Consider the following 27,068-nt stretch of genomic DNA (forward strand, 5'->3'; position numbering starts at 1 on the left):
CTACTCCTTGGCATCCCCAATTCCTCCAGCAGTTATTGCGAAGGTGGCTTCGTTTTCAGGCATGTCAGGGCTAACAGAATGCAAGGGAACAGAAGTTTATAAAAAGCTCTATTTCTATAAATACTATATTCATGTTACAGACATCATACTCCTATCTTTGTGAGTCTCCAGAGACATCTCAGAGTTGGTACAGCTAAATGTGGGCTACAAAATTTACCTACAAGTATTATCAGCCCTCACAAACATTTACTGAACAAGTTCTATATGTAAAGTTCTGAATGTCAGGAAAAATAACCCCAAACTTGGAAATAGGTGAAAGGGATAACTGAACGTGCTTTTAGTGTGCTATCAGGCATTGTGCAGCAGACCCTTAGGGGCTTACCCGATTATAAAGGGATGTGCACATTTTATTGACTAGATCAAAGTAGGGGAAAACTGTGAAAGACTGAAATGAACTAAAAGATTACTGAGTACCTCAGTGGAAAAACAGGTTGACTAGCACATCTTTTCAGGTTATCCAATTCTATTAGAACTCTGCTTTTCATTGTCTTTGAGCTATTTTACAATTCTGTAAGTTGTAGAAAATGATGAGTAACACAAATTTGTGTCCATAGAAATATAAATTGTGAGGAGGCATGTAATTGATTATTCTATGGATACTGTGACCTGTTTTTGATCAATTTATAATTCAGCATTTATCTGACTTCATATATGGGGTAATTTGATTTTTTCTTTTGATCTGGTTATTAAATCTTGTTGGTTACTGCACTAATGAGTTGAATAAACTGGTATTTTATATTTGTACATCAGTCGTGCTTATATGCTCTTTAAAATTTTACCTTTTAATTTATTCTAAGACTTTGTAGGATAGAGTTAATTTGTAGAAAACTAATAGCAATGCAGATGATTCTTGTCTTCTCCAGTCTATAGCAATGGACATGAAATGAATTTCATTGTGTAGAAAAGCAACTGATTTCCCCCTACTAGAAAAGACAACTTCAAATGTTACAATTTATTGCCTGATATTAACCAATTTTGCATTTACTAGCAAATTGATTTCAGCATTCCTTTGACTACATAACTCTTTTTCTCAAAATACCCTTTGAATCATTGGTTTCCTCATTAATTAGGGAGTTGAATAAAATCTTTGACACATTCATTTTACATTTATTTGAAAGAAAGTTGTGTTTTTAACTTTTTGGAAATCAAACATTAGCATGTACTAGACCCTATAGATTTTACAAAAATGACAGAATCCTTACTTTCAAGAAGTCAAACAGGTGAGCTATGACATATGGTATACATGCAAAGTAAGCTGTTTCATAAAGTCGGTATATATGTTATAGAACTCTAAAGAAAGGAGATGGGGGAGGATTGAATGCGAGAGACGAGGGGTGGGCAGGGCAGGGAAGAGTAATGGGGGAAAAGTGGGGACAACTGTAATTGAATGACAACAATTAAAAAAAGACATTATGCCCTGTAGGTTGATGAGGAAAGGCTTCAGAGGTAACATTTGAAGGGCCTTTGAGGCAGAAATGGGAGTAATCCAGGTAGAGGTAATAACAAAAAAAAAAAAAATGGGAATAGAAAGTTTGTGTATAAGAAAGGAAGAATAAGAGGCTACGTTTACATACATTGCATTTGAGGTACTTTTGGGACATTTATGTGTAAGAGTTCTGCAAGCAGTTGGAAATGAATAAAACTTTAGTAAATGGTTAAACTAGAAATAGAAATCTGAAAATCACTCATCAGGAAAGAGACTACTGCTACTTTGTGCTGTGATTATACCCAGGTAATGGTGACTGTATAGTATTATTACTATTCTCCTTTATTAAGTAGTTACTATTTACTATGTGACAGGATCCCTTATTTTATTTCATTTAAACTTTATGATAACACTGCTGGGTATGTAAAATTCACATTTTACAGATGAGAAGACTGAGGTTCAGAGAGAAGTAATTTGCCCAAGGTCACATTGCTAATAAGTGAAAATGCCAGGATTAGAGACTATAGTAATGACTCCAGAAGCTTTTGATTCTAAAGCTCACATTCTTAACTACTGTTTCGAAAGGCATGTTTCTTGCCTTTCGAAGTAGGGTGTTTTTAAAAAATTTTGTTTGTTTTATTGGGAGGGTGCGGATTAGGCAGTAAACTTTGAGCTTGCTATGGATAAGGTTACTTCCCTTAGGAAATAGCAGAGAGGTCTCCCCTGAGGATAGCAAATAGGCTGTAGATAAAATGGGTCTTGCTAGACTAAAACTGTAGTTGAGTAGGAAACCCTGAATGGAAGTAGAAAATAATCCTTTAGCCTTGGTGGAAAATACTCAGTTGGCCTCTTACAAGTGATAGGAAGAAAAGTAGTTGAGAAAGAGGGGAGCCAAGCAAGGTATCTGCAAAGTTGAACCAGGCTTTCTGTTTGTTTTGTTTAGAAACAATAAAAAATAATTACTTCAGACACCTGACCATTTCTACATCTTTTCATTATTTTGCAATTATTTAAAATATGTTCTTCCTCTGAATTCAGTAGTGTTCTTTGTTTTTAATGTCTACTAATCTCAGATATGCTAAGTAGAATAAAATAAATGGGATTTTTATTCACTTAAAGTTTTAAAAAGCGAAAAATATATACTTGAGGGCCAGCTATAGCTACGTACAGGAGCAGTTACTATGGTGACATTCCAGGAGATGTCCTCAGTCCCTTTTGGTAGTCATTCCTGTATACTTGGGAATTCTTCTGAGAACACTTTCCTACTCAATTCTTGGGGAATTCTTAGTTTTATTTTAACAAGAAATGTTTTTCTCTTACATGTATATAAGGTAGTAGTTGAAGCCATGGGGGGTAACTAGAGTAGACTAGATATGACTACCCTAAATGGATCATCCCTCATAAACTAAGAAATAGTGTAATGATTAAAAGTGCAGACCCTAGATCCAGACAGAATAGATTCTAATCCTCATTCCATCCTTTATTTGCTGTATGGTTTGGGGCAAGTCCATTCATTAACTCATTAAGAAAATCTTTACTGAGCACCTGCTATATCCTTGTACACACTTGAGATCTGTAAGTGAAAAAAATAGACACATTTCCCTGCCCTTGTGGAACTTATATTTGGAGGTGAGAGACAGACAATAAATAATGGACATAATAAATATATTATGCAATATGTTAGAAAATGATGTGTAATGGGGAAAGAAAAAGTAGAGCTAGGTAAGGGAGATTGGAAGTATGGAAGTTGGGAGAAGGCAAGTTGCAATTTTAAATAGGGTGGTCAAGATGGGCATTGTTGAAAAGGTAACATTTGATCAAAGACTTGAAGAAAGTGAAGGAGATAACCAGAAAGAGGGCAATGTGGGGAAAGATTACTCCAGGCAGGGAGAACAATAAGCACAAATGTCCTAAGGGAGGAGTGTGCCTGATGTGTACAGAACATCAAGGTGCCCACTGAGGTTGGAGCACGATGAGTAAGAAGGAGAGCAGGAGGAACATGAACAGTGCCATTCATGCAGGGCCCTGAAAACCGCTGTAGATACTTAGGCTTTTATTCTGAGTGAAGATGAGAAGCCATTGGAGGATTTTAAACAGAGAATAGATATGATCTGACTTAGTTTTACAAAGGATTGCTCTCACTTCTATGTTTAAAATAGACTAGAAGAGCAATGGTTAAGTAACTGCTTGGGGCCTTGGTTCCCTTATGTGTAAGATGGGGATAATAGCCACTATCTCTTTGGGTTGTTGTTACAAACAATAAAATATAAAGCACTTGGTGTAGAGCCTAGCACATAGTAGCCACTTATTATTAGCAACGTGATTAGCTATCATTATTAGCAACATCATCACTTCCAAAAAGTTCTATGTCAAGGATTCTTCGTGAGAAATCTTTGGAGACCAGAAAAAAGAGAGTATGTGCTACACAGATTAGAAACTTAGAAAACTAAGTTTTGACATTTTAAGCTCTGATCTAGTTTTGCTGTTTTTATTCAAATTTATGAAGATTTGGCGTAACTAATCTCTATAATAGCTTTAATTATCCTTTATTGAGTCTGCAGAATGCTAGTATTCTCTTAGGAGTGTATGACGTGAATGAATTTGTTCCTGCACAGTTTGGAGGACTTAATGAAATATACAAATGATTGAACAGGAAGATCCATTCATTTGTTAATTTAACAAACAGCTACTGAGTTCCTATTATGTGCAAGTGCCTTGCTAGGGACATTAAAGAACCAAACTCAGCCTCTGTTGTTAGAGAGATGTACAGGTAATTAATTGATTACAATTTAGAGCGGAAATTGTTGGCAAAGTTCCAAGTGAAGCAATCTGTCCAAGATATAGATGAAGAAATTTTAGTGAAAACATGAAACAATTCTACTATTTAACAAAAAAAATATTTGTAGCAAATTTCTAGAGATTGCTGAAGCTCCATAAAACATAGCATTTGAATATTATAGTCTTCCACAGACAGGTAATGAAAAGCAAAATGGTCTGAATAAAAACCATATAGATGTGAAAACTGATTATTTAATATTTATTCAATGATAATATGTAATAAGTAGTGTGACTCATAGCAAAAACCAGATTAAGAGCGTACTTGTTTTCTTTTTTGGCTGATTTTCCCCTCCCTAGGGTAAAGAGTTATTACACATCTTTGCCTTTTTGTTCAGGGTGGCTAATCAGTCAGTTACACATATTGCACATCTATGATGTCCCAGACATAGTGTTCCTATGTTCAAGGTACTTAATGTCTAGCAAGGATGACATACACTATACTACAAATCGCTATCAATGGAACATAAGCTCCATGAAGACAGGGGCTTGTGTTTTTTGTTTGTTTGTTTGTTTTGTTCACTATCTATCCCTAGAACCTAGAACAGCTGATATGTAGTAGGCTTCTTTTTAAAATTTATTGTTCGTAATTCTTAAGTAAATAAGTAAAATACTATGAAAGATATAAGGTGTAATATATGGTATAGCCTAGACCACAAGGGTCAGGGGAAATGATGTTTGAATTGAAACTTGAAAAGAAAACTGGCAGAGAGAAAGAAGAAAAACATATTCCTGTCACACCCTGTACTTTTCCTGTACTTACCACACTTCAATTGGAATTGATTATTTCATTATCTAGCTTCACTGTAAGCTTTGGAAGGTCAAAGACCAAGCCATTTGTCAATACAATCCCTAGTACATAGTAGGGACTTCCCAATGAATTGAGTAATTTTTGAGAAGGAAATTCAAACATGTAGCATCTTTCAGTGGTATAATTAAAGCCTCACAAGAGAGTCAATTTTATTTAATACCATACGTAGAAGGATCAAGAAAATAAGAATAAGAAAATATTTACCTGTCATAAATCTTGGCAATTCTCAGCTCTCCTCTTCCCTTTCGCAAGCTTATTCTTGTTGTTGAAGCATGAGCCAGAATGTGTCCCCCGATGGGTTTTTTGGGGTCTGCCTGAAAACTAAATTAAAAACACCCTTTCAGGTGACATTATATGGTCTGTATAGAGTAATAGCTGCAATTCCAAGGCAACTTTCCTGTGGAGGATGGCAGGGGATGGAGTAGGTGTGTCTTCTACACCTACTCCAAGCAGAGGTTTGTCTAGTAACTCTGGAGTAGGGTAAGGGTTGGGGCCATCCAGTTCAGGCTTCTGAGATTCCTGTGATAAATAGTTCATGTTTGTTTGATTTTTTAAATAGTAAAAAAAACCCATAAATAAAATATTACTCACTATTTTAGGATAACTCTTGGGGTTAAGCAATTTTTCTTCTTTGCAAAATACATTCAGTTTATTTATTCAGGCATTCATTTATCAGAAATATTTATTAATAGCCTACTGTGTGCCAGCGCTATTCTCATCTAATGAATAAGAAACACCCAACCCACACTCTCCCTTTTGGGAACATGCCCACGTCTTTCCCTTTCCCCTCTTGCTCCCTGACAGGCACACATTTTCTGAACTCTAAGGGTCCCCACAGCCTTGCAACCAGGGGCGCAGTGGGCAGCCTCAACTCCTCCCAGCATAACTCCCTGCACCTGTCTCCAAGGCCCCTTTTTCTCTGACTTCCCAGGGAGCCAAAGCAGCCCTGCCTGGGCTGTCCTGTTGTGTCTTTTGTCCTAAGCCCTTCCTTGTTTCACTGTCCCCAGCTTTTATAAACTTACTCTCAAAATTAAAAAAAAAAAAAACAGCATCCAACCCTCCTTTCTGATTCTGTGATGTAAATGAGAGCAGATTGAGCAGATTGAGAAACGTCCTTTTTATGTATTAACTGTATGTTGGAAGCCTGCAGTGTTGTACAGGTGAATTTGCAGTGAGAATAATCTCAGACATAGAAGTTATATAAATATGAATGAAAATATTGGACTGTAAAAAGATGGATGATTCCACAGAAGGCAGACCAATTACAAGATTCTATCAAGGGGAGACAAGAAGGGATAGTCGGAGTTAGCCAAGTGGGCAGGGAGAAGTTTTAACAGCTGTTTACAGATGGCCTCTCAGTACTGACTAGTAATTCTCGTACACTAGCATGGTTAGCTTCACCTCCCCTTTTCCAAACCTTCCGTGACCTCCTGAAGTCCCCATCTCTATTCTTGTCCTATCTTTGACAACACGGCTTGCTTCTTCATAAAGAAAATGAAGGCTCTTAGGAAGATGTTCCCTCAACTGCCTCTTCTTTTTATCTGCCACCTACATACTTATTTACAGTTGTAGTCATTCTTCCTCCTTCCTTCTCAAACTTCTTTTTTCTTATTTCAGCAACTCCTCCTACACCTCGATGCTTTTGCACACAAGATTTCCTCCGACACGAAAGCCCCTTTCCCACTGTGTTTGTTTATTTAGCTCTTACTCATCCATCAAGTGTCAGCCCTTCTTGGGAGCCTTGCCTGATACCCTGAAAAAGAGTAGAGACTGTCTCCTCTGTGCTCCCAAACCACTGTATATATTCCTCTATTAAAGCACACTATGCTGTAATTTGTAATTCATGGGTCTCACTCCCCCCATACTCTAAATTCTTGGTCATCTTTGTAACTTAGAAAAATGCCCATAATATATAATATAAGGCACTCAATAAATCTTGTTGAATGAATACAGAAGAGAAGAGAATTTGGCTCTGCCTAGTCTAGATCCTTTTGGACACAGATTTGTGACATATCTTTGAAGAAACTATAATTCAAGGAAATCTGTTTTAAAGATTTTATTTATATACTTTTAGAGAGAGGGAAAGGGAGGGAGAAAGAGAGTGGAGAAACCTTAGGGTATGAGAGATACATGGATCAGCTGCCTCTCCCACGCCCCAAACAAGGGACCTGGCCCACAACCCAGGCATGTGCCCTTTCGGTTCACAGGCTAATGTTCAATCCACTGAGTCACACCAGCCAGGGCTATAATTCAAGGAAATTTTGAAGAGTGTTCTGACAGAAAGGCAAATGTAAAAAGAGATAGAATTTCTCCCTAATTGAAGTAATCCCCTCCCAATCCTAGTACAGATCATCTAAAGAAGAGCAGGAAGTTGGCCTTTTAGATGTAAAGCCATGGTGTTATGTTAGCAAATTATTATTTGCTGTTTCTAATGTTGTTCCCTATGCACAAAAGGAAATAGGTAGTATTCCTTGTTCATGATTATTCTAGGTGAAGGGTCTGAATGTTAAGAATGTCATCTCCAAAAGGAAATGATTTTGAATAAACTAAATAGGGAAATAAATGATAGGATTTGCAAAGGTACTAAGAAAATATATAGGGAAGATATGGGGAGAAAAAAGTACTTAAAGTGAGTCATAAATTAAGAGGTTATACTTAATCAAATAGATTGCAACATAGCATACCAGCCTTAGCTCTGGGAGAATGTCAAGCCAATTCAAAATTACGTGCTCCATCAAGGTATTCAGGATTCTGTGTAGAATTTTGTGTCAAATTTATGGCTCTTAACCTTTTTTATAAATCACTAATACATTGATGATTTAATAAAAAATATAGACTCTCTCCCAGAAAAATGTACATATACAAAAGTTTGCATATATGTTTAGGAGATTCATGGTTTCATACCCCTCTGGTATTGTTAGGTATTAATAACCACCAAGATTTATTGAGTCCTTATTATTTGGCAGTTCTTACTCTTCTAACTAATTATTTCCCTTTGTTTGGATTCTGTATTTAGTAAATAACTAGATTAAAATTTGAATTCCTATAGAGGTCTGCCTATAGGGGGTGAATGCACCAGTCATAAGAACCTCAAATGCAGTCACATGTGCAGTATCAGTAAACTGTCCTTCTGAGGTTTGAGCCTCGTGAGCTTGATTAATGTGAATCCGCCCCCGCGGGAAGGACTTGTTCTTTGTCGGCTCACCAGATGAAGTCTCTGCCTAAAAGGCTGAGGGCCCTGAACTCTGGTCAGTTCCGCAGAGTAATGGATATATATATCCCTGCAAAGCCTCTTAAATGACAGTGTGCAATCCTTCCCCAGACATTTACAGCCCTGATATGCTGTGTGGTATATGAACTTTGGAGTTAGATCTGGGTTCAAATTTTGGCTTATCAGCCACACATGTGACCTCAGGAAAATTGTTTAACTACTCTAAGAGTGTTTCTTTATTTTAAATGAGGATAATAGCTGTGCCTAACTAGTAGGGTAGTTGTGAGAATAAACCAAAATCATTTAGGTAAGGTACTAGCCCAGCAGCTGCAATTGTAATTACTTGCTTTCATAATCCTGACTCAGACACTTATTATCTATGTTACCTCAGGCTAGTTACTTAACCTTCATGAATCTCAGTTTCTTTCACTGTAAAATGAGAACAAAAAGATCTTATCTCTTACAGCTGTTGTGAGGATTCAAGATATATTTAGTATAACTCATTGGGAGCCTACTATTGCTGGAAATTGTGCCAATTAGTTCTACCCTTACAGTGATCTTGGCACATAAAATATACTCGATAAATGGTAATTATTATTATTTAACTACGTGATTGAGATAAAACATGTAGACCAAGAAAATCTTAAAGTTTCTTTGAACATCCTTTGAACCAAGTCTTGAGGTAAAGTACAAGAAGGTGTTATAACATTGCACATTCTTTCAGAGAGCTTTAATTTACTTCTATTTCTGACCACGTAAAAACAGCTTCAGAAAAACACCCACATTTCTCCCTTAGTCTATTCTCTTACATCCCCTTCTTTTATATATTCTTTTCCTCTTCTTTTTCCCTTTTCTTGGGGGATGAGAGAGTGTGATGATAAAGGAAGAAATGAGGGTGGATATTATAAATAAAGAGGCGCCAAGAAGGACTGTTTTATTTATCCCTCTCTGGTTGAACAGAATATAGCCTATCATATTACTGAGGGTGAAACCCAGAACAGCCTGATCCTCCAACTTCAAATTAGGGTGATGGGGTTATGAAGCATAGGCTTATGGTCATGGTAGGGCATGTGCTGTCTTTCTGGGAGTGGGATGGGGAGGGTAGCACAGCGAAGCTAAAAGAGCATAAATTTGAAGTTGAAGATAACAGGGTAAAAACCCTGACTCTGTTTTTTAATTATTTTAATTGTGTTATTGAACAAGTACTAAATACTCTGAGCCTCTTCCTCCTTTATAAATTAGTAGTAATAACAGTATCTACTTGAAATATTCATTGCAGTGGGGACCTTGAGGTGGCTGGGCAAGGGCAAGCTTGGGGAACAAGGGTGCTCCTGGTATTTTTGACTTGCTAAGGGGTAAGTTCACAGATAGGATTTTTGAGAAAATGTCCATGGAGGAAAAAAAGACTGAGTGAGCATGCCTAAGAATGAGGAGGATGCTTTGAGGTTAGGAGAAGATGAGAAAAAAGAACACTGCCAAAGGAGAAGGTCTGGGGGAAAGGGAAGCGATGGTTTCAAAAAGGAGTATGTTTCACAAGTTTTATTAAGTAATTCCCCCCTACCTTGTTTCCTCTCAAAGTATGCATAAAAATATACACTTTTTCAACAATTTGAAGATGGATTCTAGAGTTTTTGGGGGGAGCAGAAGGATGGAGAAACACACTAAGATTGACTTCATAGAAAGAACAGGGAGGCCCAAGGAGGCTGAGTTATGTTGAGGTGACATAAGAATTATATAAAATAGTGCATGAAAGCACCTGGCACCTGGTAAGCAATCAATAAATATAAGTTCTCTTAATTTTGATGGGGAAGAATATAAGTTCAAATGACTTGGACAATGTCACCGTGCTAGTGATCTTGGTTTAACATTTTTCTTTAACCATATTGCCTTTTAATTTATACTAACAGTGTTGAGTCACTAGGGGACATCCTTAGAGAATAAACTGACTTCATATTTACGAGACTGCAAATATTCTAGGATGACTTTTTGTTTTAGCAAGACAAATACACAAATGAAGTAGGCGACATCATGGTCTTATTTGTTACTCATTTTATTATTTGCCCTGGTATTGATTCTTTGACTTTTTATCTCCAGACCTTCATCAACTGGATCATTCTAGTTCTAAAATCTGTATCTGGAAGCCTCGGCTAGGAGCTACGGCTCTGCTGCATCATATGGCAGCTTCTCGCCTCTGTAATTTTGTTCCTTTTAGTACAATGTGCCATCCAGATGGGATATAAGCCCCAATTATTGTCAGTGTACTTGGGGATTCATACCAATTATAGTGATATTTCTCTGACAGGCTCAGGCGAGTTGTAGCTTGGAGTTCCTCAACACTGAGAAACAAAGGTATTTTCTTTATGGGAGGTTTTCTAATAGCACTTGAAATCCTTTAGTTTAAACTGTCTTTTTTTTTCCCATTTAGTATGGTAATTATGTGCTTTATATGAAGACATGCATTTAATTTGTATTGTTATAATATAAAATACTTTAGAATATACTAATTATGGTGAGCCTTGTTTCCTTACAACTCAGCTAGGTGGAGGAGGCGTTTCAAAGCAGAATCACCCAGCAAAAATACTAGCCTTTGTTACCTTCTCTGGCTCTTTACTAAGTTCACTTAGTTATAAATCTCCTCCCCTCTATGACTTCTTCAATTATTTCATTTCTGTCACCTCTCTATTTCTCCTGCCATTTCCTTATTGGAGTCAATTCAAAATGATTTTACCCTTTTTGGAACTTTCTACAAATATCAGAAAAAGAACCCCTGTGATCTAATTTCCACTGACTTCCTTTTCCTTCTAACTCCAGACAGACAGTGTTGGCCTCTTCAATGTTCCCTCCCTACACCTGAAGAAAGAACATTGCTCTTTAATTTGAACTGTTTTATCTGAATGCAACCCACTGAGCCAGTGAGTCATTTTCTCTTTTAAAGCAAGCCTTAAAAATCCTCCATTTCTCTTCAGTTTAAAGTTATTTCGTTTGTGAAGTACTTCACGTCCTATGTATAAAGATACCCTGTAAAACAGCGATTGCCTTAACCACTCAAAAACTACCGAAAATGTGTGCCCTACCAAGATTTTAAAATTTTGAGTTAAATGGACATGATTCTTTTTTCTTTTTCTACAGAGGCAGAGTGCAAGTCTCTGTATTAGATAATTCTGAGAATCTAGATACATACATTTTCAATAACTATTTATTGAATGAATTAAATGATTGGGTTCCCCTCCTCAATCTTTTTAACTTGCTTAAAATCATTTGTGTAGTTAGTATTTTCACATTGGAATCTCCTGTGATTAAGCAGAAAATACTCACAAAAGAGCCCTGAAAAGTTAGAGATATATCAGACTGCAGGAGATGCAGCAATAGTCTTAGGGTTAATTTAGAAAATTCCTGAAGAGAAACATATTCTTTTCAGTACAGTTTGCAGAATTTACACTAGCATATGAAATACCTTCTAATATATGTCAATCTCCATGACTTATTTATTTTATAATTGGAAGTTCGAGGATATAATGTACAGCAAAGTGACTACAGTTAATAATAACAATTTTAAAAAACACATCAATGACTCATCTGCTACTATTTGATGTATTGACTCAGTATCACTTTGTATTGCAACCATGATAGTAATGACTGATGGAAGCAAGAATCTTCAATGGATATTTAGATCAATAGGTGAAAGCTGATCATAGAAAAAGATATTTACATCAGTCTCAAAGTATCATCTCACAAATTACTCATGATTACAAAGGGGAGAAGCTCTTTTACAACTCAGAAATTTTGTGAACATCATTTTAATCACATCATCAAACTTACATCACTAATAACAGGACAAACTGCTCTATAGTTTTCCTGCCAAAAGTGTTTAACACTTTAATTAATGAGAAAAAAATCAACCTCAAATTGAAGGACATTCTGAAAAATAGTTGGCCTGCACTCTTCAAAAATGTCAGTATCACAAAAGTCAAACAAAGGTTGAGGAGCTGTTCTGATTAAAGGAAGCTAAAGAGATATGACACACAATGGATAATTCTCCATTGATCCAAAATCTAAAACAAAACAAAATGTGCCAACAATTATAAAGGAAATTATTGGCACAACTGGAGACACTTCATTACAACCTGATAACACTGGTATTTCAATGTTAAATTTCCTGAGTGTGACAATTATAGTGTGGTTGTGTGGAGAGTGTTCTTGTCCTTAGAAGAGAAGTGCTGAAGTATCATGAGGTGAAGTGTCATAATGTCTGCAAATAATCCTCAATGGTTCAGGGGAAAAAACACTCAAATGGTTCACCAAAGTACAGATTTTTCACACAAAGATTTTATACACGTGCACACACACAAGAGAAAAAGTGGCAAAATGTTAACAATTTGATGAACCCAGGTGAAAGATATATGTGTATTCGTTACATTAGTCTTGCAATTTTTCTCTGGTTAAAAATTTTTCTCGATAAAATGTTGTTGAAAATATCTTTCATAAAGCAATATTATGGATTCAGGATTATTTTGATTGCTTATTGAGATACATAATCCTCAGAATTTTTAATGGTAGCAACTAACCTTTCTTCAAATTTTCTGTTTTCATTACCCTCTTTTATCTCTGCATTCACTGTTATCTTTCAAACAGAGCCATCAATAGGTGTATTATGTGGACAAATATTTCAACAAATTATACATATGCTTAACATGGACTGAAATTGTTTCTTCAAACAGTACACTCCTCATTGGACCTCTTATAAAAAATATGTATATACAAACATCTATACATATCCTATAAAGAGCCTGGGGTTGGTTTGTTTGTTTATTTTTTAGGCTACGACCTTATCAGTGCAATAAAAGTCATTTGTATATCTGGAATATAATTTTTTATTTCCCTGGGATCTTTTTCTTATTATCCTTCAATATCCCATTAGTTATAGACAAAAGTGGAACCCAAAGCATCTCTGAAAATAGTTAATGCTTAATTTTATAAAGAACTAGAGAAAAGTAGGTCCTGGATAACAAATAAGTGACATTTGCGATTATAAAGTAATATGTTTTATAATAAAGAGATTTGTGATGTATTTGTGCCCACATGGAGACTGATTATATTGGAATTGTTTCTTTTCTACACTTTAACCCCGTGTCATTAACTTTTGTGAAATACAAAAGCAGAATATTGTGGCTTACGTCATAGTTGCTCCTGGATCGGCTGTCATTTGATTGGTCACAAACACAGCCACATTATATTCTGTGTCAAGAAATAAAATTAAGAAAGTAAGAAAATGGCAAAGTAAATATAAAAATTCTTTGTTTAGACTTCAGAGTTTGGGGAATATTGTACCATTAATTTATTTAAGAAGCAAGACTATATTCCTATTTTTTCTTTGAAAACAAATCGATTTAAAAGTATTATTTAGGTACCTTATTTTATTAGAATCAGTATTTTTAATTTTTAAAATAAGTATGGTATTCCCATATGGTAATTTTAATTTTTAAAAATGTATTGCTGCCGGATGTCATTCTGAGCTTCTCTGCAAAATATACTCAGCAAAGATTCACAGATGCCATTCTGATAGTGCCATTTTATTTTAAAAACGTACCCTCTGAGATTTTTTGGAGTCGTGATAACATCTGGGCCAATTTTTGTTGTCGTTCAGCCAACTCCCCACGACCACTGAAATCCACTCGAAAAAGTGCCATTATTGAATCAATGATCTGCCCGGAGTTAATGTAAAAATAAACATGCATTTGGAAAGGAAGGAAGAAGTTAATTTGAATGAGAATCAATAGAAGGAAAGTAATATACTAAATAACTCTATGAGTGAGCAATATTTAAAAGCTTGTACCAACAGCTTGAAGATGCCAGCTTCTTCATGGAACTTTGCTGCTACATAGTCAAGTAGCTCCATCTGATGTTCACCTGGTGGGAAATGCAGTGAGAAAACATAAAAGCTGGAAGAAGCAGAGCTAAGCTCAGTTATGTCCTTGGGAGTCAGGCAAAAGAAAGTCCTTGAAGGATTTTCTTAATTATTTATAACTTTATTAAACATGATTTCATATTCTGCCTTAGCATACATGCCAAATGCAACATTATTCATGTTATTCTCCATTTCAGAAATAAAGAATAGGAAATAGTTGGAGGGTATTTTAATATCTAAGGACTTACCAGATGATAAAATTTGTGACTGACTAAATTAACTTGGAGAAAAATAAAATAAAAAGAGAAGAGCATCAAAATGTTGTATCACGCATGTAGTGAATCAGTACTGACAACCTTAAAACAGCCCAGGCTACCAGCTTCATGGGGGCTCTTACTAGTATATGCACGTGCATAAAGGACATTGTCCAGGACTGCATCGTGGTCTACATTGAAGCGATCGGCAATGTCCCGGAGGCGATCTGGACGGCTGAAGGGTGTCAAAATTAAGGAACCAATCAATTCCAAAAAAGTTTCGACAACAACTACAAAAAATAATACCATAAGGAAATTAACAGATAGGCAAAACAATGTACCTGCAAAGGTATTCTGGAGGATGCTAATAATAGTCACTCCAAATCTGTATCAAATTTTATTTTTCATAAGTGCCTCAATGAATACCTTAGGTTCATTGGTTATGATAGTTATAATGGTTATTACACCGTAATAATGGGTAAAGATATGATGAGGTAGTAATGCATTTAAATATTAAATTATCTAATCTTTACAGTAACCATAGAAGCCAGTTCCTATGGCCTATATTACATTTTACAAATGAGGACACTGACAGAGATTAGGCAAGTGCTTCAGGATTATACAGCTAAGAGAACTAGATACTAAGATTTGTGAGTCTCTTTTGTTCTCAGTTCTTTAAAAATAGATCTATTCTAGGAAGATATCACTGAATTTATAATTCAAGTCACTTCACAGTGAATTAATTCACTCTTTTCATCCTCCTTATTTGTTCAATATGAAATAGTTTAATATACCATTAATCATGTTTTGCCAGTGAGATAAATTTGACTATATGAACCCAAGAGTCAGAAAAGTAACTTCAAAGTTCAGAAGGGAATTACCAACTTTCTTCTAAAGGAGTTGTGTTAGCTTTCTGAAATTAGTAAATTCATAGAAAGGCAAATTCAGAATACCTGAAAAGGTAATCTGGAAGATGTTAATAATCACTTATATCTATCTAAACTCTAAAGGAGTAAAACATTTTTAGGTCTTTGGTGATCCCAACAATATGTCTATAGCATATTCTGTAAAGTGAAGTGAGGTAAAATAAAGTGCATGTCTGTGGTCTCATTTTACTTTGTGTTCATACAATACCTATTATACTGTAAATACTTGTAAAGCAAGGACCATATATAATCTTATTGGTGGAATCTGCAACTAGTTTAGTAAATACTGAATTGTCTTTAGTATTTCCTAGCCATCTATATTCTAATGCACTATACATGTCTTTCTTCAGAGCTTCAGTGACAGCCACTAAAATCTTCCTTTGCTACTGAGTATACCCAATAGATGTTTTTGGTGGACAAGTCAAAGAAGACAAGGAAATAGAAGATGCAGTAAATATTTTTCACCAGGTCTTTTTTTACAAAACTTGGTTACCATGCGGCCAAAAGTTGTGCTTATGCTGAAGGGAAGATCAGTCCATCTACAAATATTTATTACCTGAATGCCATATGGAATAAATTACCATAATAATCCATTACCAATGCAAGACATTATGGAGAATATAAGGAGTCATAAGATAATCCACACCAAAAATAAGCATAAAACATAAGTAGGCAAAATATAAACATATAAAAAGAAAAGTATCAAGAGAACAGGATACATATAAGAGACCCTGAAGGAATGAGAACACTCTGTAGAGGCCCTCCCCTTGTTCCTCCCTACTCCCTCCTGCATAGGACTTGGCTCTTGACTGTTCCTCTCTACCATTCTTGATAAAGTCCAAATTGCCCAAACAGTGGTTTCTAATCTGTAAGAACAATTCCTCCATCTTCAAGAACCATCCTTAAACAGTTATTTCTGAAATTAGCTGAACTCCAGCTGAACTCTTCTTACTAGAGCCCTATAAACATTCCACCCTCCTTCCCAAAGTTAGAAGTTTTCTTCGGGGTCTTCTTATGCCCAGTGTTTCCAGATCAAGTTATTTTGCAAACAGTTCTCTGGCTGTTTTTCTTCTACTGGAGCATTGCAGTGTTTTGGATAGTAAATTCTGTAATAGATCAAGGAGAAGCAAGGTTTTTTAAGCTGGGTAATTAGAGAAGATTAGAAAAGGCAGACCTTCAGGTGAGAGCCTTAGAGGATTTGTATGATTGAGAAAGACTGACTGTAAGGTGGGGACCACCTGGATTAGTTTTCTGAAAAAATGACTTGAGTAGGTATTCCAGGAAAACAGAAATACAGGAAAAAAGACAATTTGGGGTGCAAGAAACCATAAAGAATAAAGAAAATGAAAATCTTTGTAGTAAAGTCTAATTCATTGCTGATGTACAATGTTTTCAAATTTCAATAGCAAAGCATGTTTTAGAGGCACTATGCCTGAACTAGAACAGACTGATCTTTTTGCCCCTAATAGTGGCCATAGTGAGTAATGAACTTGGAGAGCAATGGGACTTCACTGTGAATGAACTTGTGCATATTTTCCCTATGGTTAGTAAGAATTTCCTCTGAACCTAATACCTCCTGAAATTACTGTATTTCTAATTCTATTCATGGGTTAATAACACACTGCTTCAGTTCCTTACTGTTTATTTGCAAGAAGTTTCCATCATCGCGCTTTACCGCAAGTGTTTTCTTGGACTCCTGATTTCAAACCTCAGTGATCTCAGTTTGCACTTTTAGTCTGTCTGTCTGTCTGTCTCGTTTTGTGGAACATTGCTGACTGCACTTTTCCTGAAGCCCTCCTTTTTGCTCGTCTCTCATATCCAGATTGCCTCCTACTTCCTGTCTCGATGGGCTCCTTTTTTTAGCCTTCTTTCTGCACACTGCACATCCCGAAGGGATGTAGGCCTTAATAGATTTTGTGATATTCTCGAAGATACGACAGAGAAAAGATGGAATGGGAAAAGCCGAGACCGTGAATGCCCCTCTCCACCAATTCTCAGTTCTCTTCTCTTCTCTTGCAGTAAGTTCTCTTGCCCCTCGGCTTATTCCATCCATATCTCTGGGCCCTGGACCTTTCTCAAGCCGTGTCCAACATTTCCAGCTGCCATATGGATGTCTTCCTATACCTCATATTCAACACATTAAAATGAAATATCACCTTTTCTCTGAAACATGATCTTCCTGATTCTGTCATCAGCATCATTATTCTCCCAGTGTCTAGACAAAAACCTGTGTGGCTTCTCAAATCTCTTTCTTTTGTTTACCAAATACGACTGTCATCAAGTCCTGTCAATTTTCCTCCCTAGTTTTTTGTCCTTTTCTTTTTATTGCTACCATTTCCAACCTAGATCAATTTCTCATTACTTGCCTAGGATATTGCAAAAATATCTAATTAACACTCATCATCCAGTTTTAAGGCCCTTTATGTCTGAGACGCAAATCACCTTATCAACCTCACATTCTGGAATACGTTCCCCCTTCAGTTAAACCGCAATTCTCCCTGTTATCCAAACAGGTTCTGTCCTTTTCCCTTCTGTGTTTTTGTTCTTTTTATACTCTCCCCTTATTTTGGACCACGATTTTGAGTGAGTCAGAATTTTCTGTATAAGTGTAAGTAAAATCTTTGGAGAAGATGATTAGAAAGGAATAAAATGTAATTTTCTCTCATGTATTTGTTTTATCAATTTCACACCAAATTCATTCAGAGAAATTAAACCTTTTATAATAAAAAGTGATTTGAGACTTGGTTTTTCTCATTATTACTGGCTTACCAGATGACTATAAAAATAATATATTTCAAACAAACTATTTAATAGTAAGTAACATTACTATATCACACCACTATGTTAGAAACTTGTTTAAATAAAAAGGTTACAAAGTATTTTCTGTATCAATGAAGATAATCTTGCCTCCTGAGTAGCCACCTGCTCCTGGAAGTTGAGCTGTCACTAGGAAGCAATTAAAAATTAATTAATATTAATAGTAGTGAATAAACTTGTACAATTATATAAATGTATAGATTAACATGGGATTTATGCTGGTTGCAATTGTTTAGTCAAGCTAGCAAAGAATCATGATTCTTTAGTTTCTAAACAGCATGTTATATTTTTATATTAGCAACCAATAGCAAAATTATAAGTATTCTCTCAGCAAAGCAGTAAGTCAGCAAAGAATGTCAATATCTCTCACAATGGAAGATATTCATGAAAGCTAGTTCTCCTAAAGAATACAGGTAGAATGCATTAACGTTTTTTCCTATAAGAAATAATTGAAAATATAATTTATGCTATATAACTCACTTAAGAACACTTTTGATTAATGTATGTCCAGTTTTAAAATGTATTTTCTTTATATGTAATAGTAGTTCATACTAAGGAATTACTTTATATTAGGTACATGCATTATGTTATTTTTCAAAACAACCCTACATTTGGCACTATCATTATTCTTATTTTACTGATGGGGACCATTAGAAAGGTGAAGCAACTTGCCCAAGTCACAAAGCTGTTAATGGCAGAGCAAAGACTGGGCCAGGTACTTTGATTCCAGAATCCCTGTTCCATCCATGTTGCTATGCTCTTTCTACCTAAGTCAAAGAAATACACAGTAATGTCTTTGTGCAAAAGGATGTTTTTTTTCCTTACTTCGTTTTAGAAAAATTTGTTTTTAATTCTTTCTCAGGGCCAGCCTTACTCCATGGAAAGTAAGGGATGTAGGCCTTAATAGATTTTGTGATATTCTTGAAGATACGACAGAGAAAAGATGGAATGGGGAAAGCCGAGACCGTGAAAGCCCCTCTCCACCAACACACTCATATAGCTCATTTATCTCATCCTATTTCCATTCAGGTGTTCAGAGCACAGCACATCACTGCACGTATTGCACATTCAAAAAGTAGCTCTGGTATCTGTGTAACTACAGGCAGTTTACTTAACCTCTCTGACATTTATTTTCCTTGTAAATTTGTTCAGATTACATGAGATTATACCAGAGGGGACCCAAAAAACCTCCAGAATTTATTTATAAAAATTGTGTATTTATTCTTACATGTTTAAACTTCAGTCACCTTGAAAGTACTCTACATTTGATGCAACACACCTATGGAGACTTCTTTTCCACTGCTCAAAACAGTTTTTGAACTTGTTAACTCTGATGCCTTTTAGTGCTTCTGCTATTTTTTGTTCCACCTCTTCCATAAGGGCAAAATGTTTCTCTTTGAGGACTTTCTTCACCCCGGGAAACAAAAAAAGTCACTCACTGCAAGATCAGGTGAATAGGGAGGTGGGGCATGGCAGTCATCCATTTTGGGTCAAAAACTGCTAAACACTCAGCGTGGTGTGGGCAAGTGCACGTGTAAGTCACCCATCATGAAGTGGGCAAGTGCACTGAAAGTCTACAAAAAAAAAATTCACTGAAGCTGAATGCAGCCTGTCACAGCAAGGCCAGCTGGTCACTGATAGAGATGGGTTCCCAGAACACTCATGTTGTGGGGGAAGCCTGTACTGCAAGGGGCCTGCCCTCCAGAAGATAACTCTGTTTTTTGAGGGTCCTCCTTGTATAAAGTACAAGGCACAAATTAGATTAGTGACAGCTATGATTATTGTTATTATTATTGTTGTTGTGTATCCTTACCACAGAGGGTGTGAGAGAGCTGGGTTTTTCCAGTTCGAAATTCTGTGAAGTATAGAAAACAAAAACAAAAAACACAGTTAATTTTTAGATATTTTCATGAAGAATAAAATATGGCCTCAGAATATAATTTTCTTTTCCAACTATCAAATCTTATATATAAAGTAGCACCATATCATAAATGGATTCTGTATATATGAATACCAGCAGTAAAAATAACTTTCAAAAAATATTTTATTTATATATTTTTGAGAGGGGAAAGGAGGGAGAGATACATCAATCAGTTGCCTCTCACACGCCCCCAACTGGGGACTGGCCTGCAGCCCAGGTATGTGCCCTGACCTGCGGTCCAACTAGCAACCTTTCAGTTTGTAGGCAGGCAAGCTCAATCCACTGAGCCACACCAGCCACGCTAAAAATAACTTTTAAAGGTATTTTTTTTCACAGAGTCGTCCTTTAGATAAAATTTAAGTGAAACTAAGTTTTCCTTAGGAATAGTCAGATAAATAAAAGTTTAAGATCCTACCAAAGGGAAAAAAAACCTGGGGTCCTCCCACTGAACTGAAACCCCCAAAGGGGAGCTGCTGAAGCAGTCTCAGACTGGTAGCATGCTCTGGCTATCAAAAAAGCAAATTCTCTCTGGAGGAAAACTTGCGCACCCACCACTGAGCTCCCACAGATTAAAATCAAGCAACAATCTTGCAAATATCAAAAAATATACAAGACAATAAGCCACCATGACTGAGGTAATGAAAACAGAAATAATGAAAACCAGGTTTATTTTTCTAAGTCAATAGAAACATCGACAAAACAACAGATTTAATTCTCAAAGGATGGCAAATACTGGAATTGTCAGGTACAGTATATAATATAGTTACACATCAATTGTTTTGAAGAAAATTAGAGGATATAAATAGGGAAGAGAAAATACACTATGTTCATGCAACATGCATTTCTTAGAAGTAAGATCCCTTTCATTATTCAACTACCTTTTGAAGGAATGCAAAAAAAGTTCTATTTTCTTATACAGGAGTCAGAGATAAAACAATGAAAACTCCCAATAAGATCCATCTATTAAAATTGGAATATATTTTAATTGTAGCCTAGAATAATCCTGTATTATGATAATTGATATTTCATCATAAGTTCCAAATTAGATATAATTTACTATTGATTGTTTACTTAATTATAAATGTAATTTATATACAAATTATATATGTGTGTCTATATATATATATATAAAATTTTTTCCCAATAACAAAATATTAAGGTTCTGCCTACCTCCAAAAGCTTCTGTGATTGCCATGCTTTCAATTCCACCTCCTAGCAACTTGCTGGAAATAGAAAGCAAGCATTAGTAACAGGAACAGAAATAGAGATATCAAGAAAGGAGAAAGTGTTAAGATCATTTCTTTCTAAATCTATCTATCTATTCAACATGAATAAGAATTCTTGGCTGAACAAATGGCACTCCACCTGTTTAGATCACAGGTTTTATTGTGTAAGGCTGGTGGATCAACAAAACAACTTGTAAGCCCTGCTTTTCTTCTGGTTGCCAATAGGAAATGGGCTATACAAGGCCTTGTGTCTCAGTTCTGTTCTTTAGAACTGCAGTTTGAATAAATGCTCTTATTATTAACTGGGTTTTTCATATTGCATTGAGACAATGTTTCTAAAAGTCAACTGAATATTCAATTTTTAAAAAATATACTGTGCCCTGGCCAGTGTGGCTCAGTTGGTTGGAGCACCGTTCCATAGACCAAAAGGTCGTGGATTCAATTCCCAGTCAGGGCACATACGCAGGCTGTGGGTTCGATCCCCGGTAGGGGCACACAGAAGAAGACAGCCAATAGATGTTTCTCTCTTGCACTGATGTTTCTCTCTCTCTCTCTCTCTTTCCCTTCCTCTCTCTCTAAAAGCAATGAAAAAAAATGCCCTTGGGTGAGGAGATACACACACACATAAATACTGAGAAACATGAAAAATAGATATTAGAATAAAATAATAAGTTAAACTAATTTTTAAAACTTGTTTATACAGGCTGATTGACAAACCATTTATATTTTGGGTCTGAATTCCTTGTAAGAAATTTAATCCTGTTTCTACAAGTAGTTTAGAATGTATTTGCTTCATTCTCTTTTGAAAAAAAACTACAGAAAAAAATATGGTACTTCTAAGATTGTGCTTAGTGATTATAAAATATATGAGATACATACTCAAATTCCTGGCTCCCAGTGGTGATATGGAAAACCATCTTCCTTTTTTCACTATATTCAAATGCAGTCAAGAATCCTGGTTCCTATGGAAAGACAAAAGGAAAGGTTTAAAAAGGGCACAAGATAATGGTTTTAATTTCAAAGTTGCCAAAAACTATATACTTGATATAAGCTACAGTTCATTTGCTTTGAAGGCAGCACAAGATCATGGTTAAGAATGCAGGCTCCTGAGCCACCCTACCTGGGTTCAGTGGCCCCAAAAGCCTTACACAAAAGCTTGAATCACAGCATATGTTTTTGCTTGGACTACACAACATGGTTTTGCCCAGCTACCATGTAAGGGTCTGGCTTGGCTTTAGCTCAGCTGCCACAGTGAGCATATTCTTGGTCATATCTATCTCAACTGCACATATATAGATTCAACCACTGTTAGGCTTTTTCTAACCCAATGCTCTCTTATCAGTTGGTCTATACTGAGAGAGAGTAACTTCCTTGGTGCTGAGTGCTTTGCAAAAACCATAAATATATTTGAGGAGACCAAAAAAAATTTTTTTGAGAAAGAAACAACAAAATAAAAAGGAGAAGGAAAGAGAAAGAAAAGAAATGTAAAAGGAGACAAAAAGAAAAGTTTTGGTAAAAATGATTGCCTCCATACTGCTCCAGGTCTCATGATCCCTGCCTCAGTATTTCAGAAATTAATTGCTGTTGCTTTTCATCACTGAGGCGCTAAAAATTTAACATGGAGAGAATAATACACTGTGATCTATAGGAAGTCAGAGTTCCCACAATTGTTTCTAGTGTTCATAATGAGAAAGAGGCTCATGGGGCCCTTCTTAGCTAAAACAACAAAGAATGGACTTTGCTTACAATAAGTTTGTTGGCGGCCTCTTTAATCTTGTCCACTTTTGCTTCTGAGAGCCCTTTGACATTGCAAAGGGCTCTTCTTGTTGTCATTTGTATCCCTTTGATGGTACATATTCCTACCGATTTCAATTTCTTAATGTCAGCCACATTCTGTAAATAAGAGAATGGAACAGATTGATAAAATACCAGCCTGAAAAACTCCCATACTATGTCATGCGCTTTTGTGTCCATCTCCTTCCACCATGATGCCAATTTTAGACAAGCAACCAGGTGGAACCCACCCACCATGTAGCCAAATGTTCTGGAAATATCTGAGTAGAACATACCCAGCATACTGCCAAATGTTCTGGCTGTGCTCTTGATTTCCCAAGAATGTTAGTGAGACCATGGCAATGTAACAATTCAAAAGGAAAGTCTGTTGGTAGAAAAACTAGCAAATTTATCACACATTCACCCCCTCAGTTAAGCTCCTTCCTTCTACAGAACTTCATTACCAGTATGTTCTTTTAAAAAATTTTAAAGACTTTTTTTTTCCCTCTACTCTTGGAGAATGCAAATAACTACATCATCAAAGGCCCAGAATTTTCTTACTTCTATTTTCTAAATCCAACTGAAAGAGATCAAATGTGAGGCTTCAAAAGATATTGTCAGAGTATTACCATCAACTGATTGCTGTTGAAATTCATTGAGTTCGCTACTCAAAGTCTGGATTTCTGTAAGCATCATTGACTCTAATCCCCTGACACAGAACGGATTTTATGCAGAGCAAGACAGCAGATGTAGGTAGCTCGAATACTGCCAGTTGAACCAGCGGTTCTCAAAAATGGGGCAATTTTGCTTCCTCAGGACACTTCACAATGTCTGGGCGAATTTCAGCTGTCACAACTAGCGGTGTGCTACTGGCATATAGTGAGTGATTAGGAGCCAGGGATGCTGCTAATTCTAAACACCCTACAATGCACAGGACAGCCCCCCACAACAGAGAATCACCCAGTCCAAAATGTTCAAAGGGTCAAGGTGGAGAATCCCTGAACTGGACAACACAGAGTTGAAAAAATACTTACAATTCCATGTTTTTGTAACAGGTCAATGTCTTGAAACAAAGATTCCTAAAGGAGATAAAACAGGAAAAAATGAAATTTTGATTCTTCATATCTAACTGCATCTTTGAAGGGCTTAATTCAATATTATGGTCTCTCCAAATTCCTCAAATTTGACTCTTCCAGACAGATAGAGGTGGAATCAATAATGCTATTATGAACACATTATCACATACTTAGCCCTGGCCAGGTGGCCCGGTTGGTTGGATACCAAAATGTTGCGAGTTCAATACCCAGTTAAGGCAAATAACCCAGTTAGGTTTGGGTTCTCTCCCAAGTCAGGGTGCATACAGGAGGCAACCAATCGATGTTTCTCTCTCTCTCTCTCTCTCCCCCTTGATCTCTCCATAAAATCAATAAAAACATATCCTCAGGTGAGGATTTAAAAAAAATACACCTTTCTTTAAATACATACTTTTAAGAGCTAACATCAAAAGGGCTGGGAAGTCCAGTACTTTTGTCGTGGCCTCTCCAAAGTTTAAGACTTTAACCCAAAGGAGTGGAACAATATTTATTTTTAATGTTTTCTCAATCTTCTTCCCCACCAAACCTTGCATTTCTTCCTTTGCTACTTGGTACCAGTATGCATAGGAGCCAGTATGCACATACCAGCCGTTATTAAAATAATTTCATGCCATCTTCATAATGTAATTTTAGGACTCACTGAATGGAAAATGCTGGGGCTTTTTAGGAAGTATAATCAGATCTCTAAAAATGAGTCACTGAGTGAGGTTATGGACAGTGCAAGAGCATCCAAGAGCTGTGCCCAGGCCATTGAGAGAGTGAAGCTGGTGAGTGCCATCAGCTTACCTATTTGTGAGGGCCTCACCCAGAGCGTAATGGCTAACTGTGCAGTCAACTAGGAACAAAAGGAAGCCTTGGGACACCCAACTGCATTGGCCCGTGACAGCAACAGTGACATCAGTGAAGGCAAATAAAAATGGCCAGCCATTCAGGAGCAGCTGTGGCCTAGCATGAGATGTTAGTATTTAACTATGGTATGAATAAAATGAGAATATAGATCTGGTGAACTTTGATTTCATGCCAGTTGCTAAGTATCTAATTTTAGCACCCCTTGCCAAACAAGTTGTTACATATTTGTAATATTGCCTCTCTCCAGAACTATATTTTATTTCTAAACAGTTTCTAAAAATAGTAGCTAACAGGGAAAGAATTTAATTTTTGTGGCATGACTGAATGTCTACATTTCTTTCAATATCCTTGTCATACCTCTTCATCTTGGAATCCTGATTCCTCCAGCACCACTTGATCCTCCTTCATATTGAAGGGTGAGCAGCAGAAAAATAAACAATTCTGGTAAAATAAGAAATACTATTTAAGAAGTAGTCATAGATTATATAGTACAAAACCCTTTGCCGTTGACTTCATTTCAAAGTCACCAAGGACCAGAAGGACACTTAGAGAAACATTCACCGTATTTTGCCATGTATTAATTAATGCACACCCACATTTTCAGTACTGATTCCCATGTATAAGGCGCATCCTTATTTTTCCCTCAAAAATTTGAGCAACAGTGTGCATTATGCACGGCAAAATACGGTAGTTTGGAATGACTTGGCTGGCCTAACTTCTCTCTGCTGAGCATGTGGTGTCGTTTCTTCTGTGAGTGTGTGTATGTAGGAGTGGAGGACATAGTCTCTTCTCACTCCTCAAAATTGGCAGTTTTTCGTATCTTTTGGTTTCCTATAGCACAGCTAAAAATGACTGTCTGATAATACCTTTTTATGATCTTGGAATGTTGTTTAGAATTGCACATTGCTACTTAACTTTTCGTGGTTATGTCAACAACACTTGAAGAACGTTAACCTGATGTCCTCCTTCCTGTATCCTCCCTGGCTCCTCGAACTTAGTCTACCCTCAATAAATAGACTTTATCTTCTTCACAAATGAGTCCCTTTCTGCTTGCTAATTATGAATGGGCACTCTTATCACATATATCTTTTTGTTTCACAGTACATTAGATGTATTTTGTATTTACTAGCTGCATGCTTTTGTTTAAGATTTAAAATTATGGTGGCTACCTCGTACTATAATATGATAATATTAAGACCAATAAACAGTATCAGTCTTTGACTTAACACTGTAGCAGTTGTTTTAATATCTCAGGAATCTACAAGCCACGGCTGTGTTCATTAGAATAAAATGTGGTCCTAGTAATTCATTTTGTTGGTCTATTCCATCTCCTCACTTAATACTAAAGTTAGGAGTTGGGGCCCAATTAAAGGGGAACAAACTGCTAAGATAGAGGTGTGGTTGCTACCACCTATACCTCTAAAGGGCTAAGGAACGGAGGCAAACGAGGAGACAGTGTACATGGAACCTTCCAGAACCCTGTCCTTCAGTTAATCATATCCAGGGTCCAGCAGAAGTAACGCCTGCTTCGGTGTGGTTGGCAGGGTAATAATATGGGTGTAATAATTTATAGCTTTAACTTGAACATTTCACCTAGAATATCATATGGTGCGCTTGTGATATTTTTATGTTACAGAATTACATGTTTATGATTTTGTAATAAAATGTGTTGTAATAAAAAAAAAGGGGTGTTATTTGTGCCGGACCCTGTATATGACTACCCAAAATTCCCCACTAACTGTCCTCAGGGGCAGGAGGAAAAAAATCATCATTTCTTCTCTTCTTGAAAAAACGGAAAGATTGTCCCGACACCTCCGTCTAAGGCGCCAAGGCGGAGCGCCACCTTAGGGGAGGGTGGTCCCGTCCCCTCCGTGGGAGAATTGGCCCGCATCCGCCGCGGGGCGTTTTCCTGACACCCGATTCTCTCATAAGGCGGCTGAGGGGGCTTCTTCAGACTCAA

The 27,068-nt window shown here is 36.5% G+C and overlaps 1 protein-coding gene across 2 annotated transcripts; it reads right to left on the reverse strand.

Annotated features, from left to right (window-relative positions):
* Window positions 1-25,516, reverse strand: DMC1 (DNA meiotic recombinase 1). Of its 2 annotated transcripts, XM_054582533.1 has the most exons (13): window positions 25,466-25,516; window positions 24,200-24,244; window positions 23,139-23,285; window positions 22,272-22,354; window positions 21,337-21,389; window positions 20,059-20,100; window positions 18,302-18,374; window positions 14,646-14,737; window positions 14,177-14,250; window positions 13,931-14,045; window positions 13,518-13,578; window positions 5,337-5,453; window positions 1-70 (listed from the first exon to the last, which is right to left on the reverse strand). In XM_054582533.1, exons 1-13 carry the CDS (start codon window positions 25,514-25,516, stop codon window positions 1-3), a joined length of 1,023 nt encoding a protein of 340 aa, XP_054438508.1. The 2 variants fall into 2 exon arrangements, with proteins under 2 accessions (XP_054438508.1, XP_054438509.1); XM_054582534.1 differs by lacking the exons at window positions 14,646-14,737; window positions 18,302-18,374.
* Window positions 25,517-27,068: the final 1,552 nt, after the last annotated feature.

The sequence above is a fragment of the Pteronotus mesoamericanus genome, unplaced genomic scaffold, assembly GCF_021234165.1.
Source record: "Pteronotus mesoamericanus isolate MK-2021 breed Mesoamerican mustached bat unplaced genomic scaffold, CSHL_Meso_final contig_702, whole genome shotgun sequence".
Taxonomy (NCBI): Eukaryota; Metazoa; Chordata; class Mammalia; order Chiroptera; family Mormoopidae; genus Pteronotus; species Pteronotus mesoamericanus.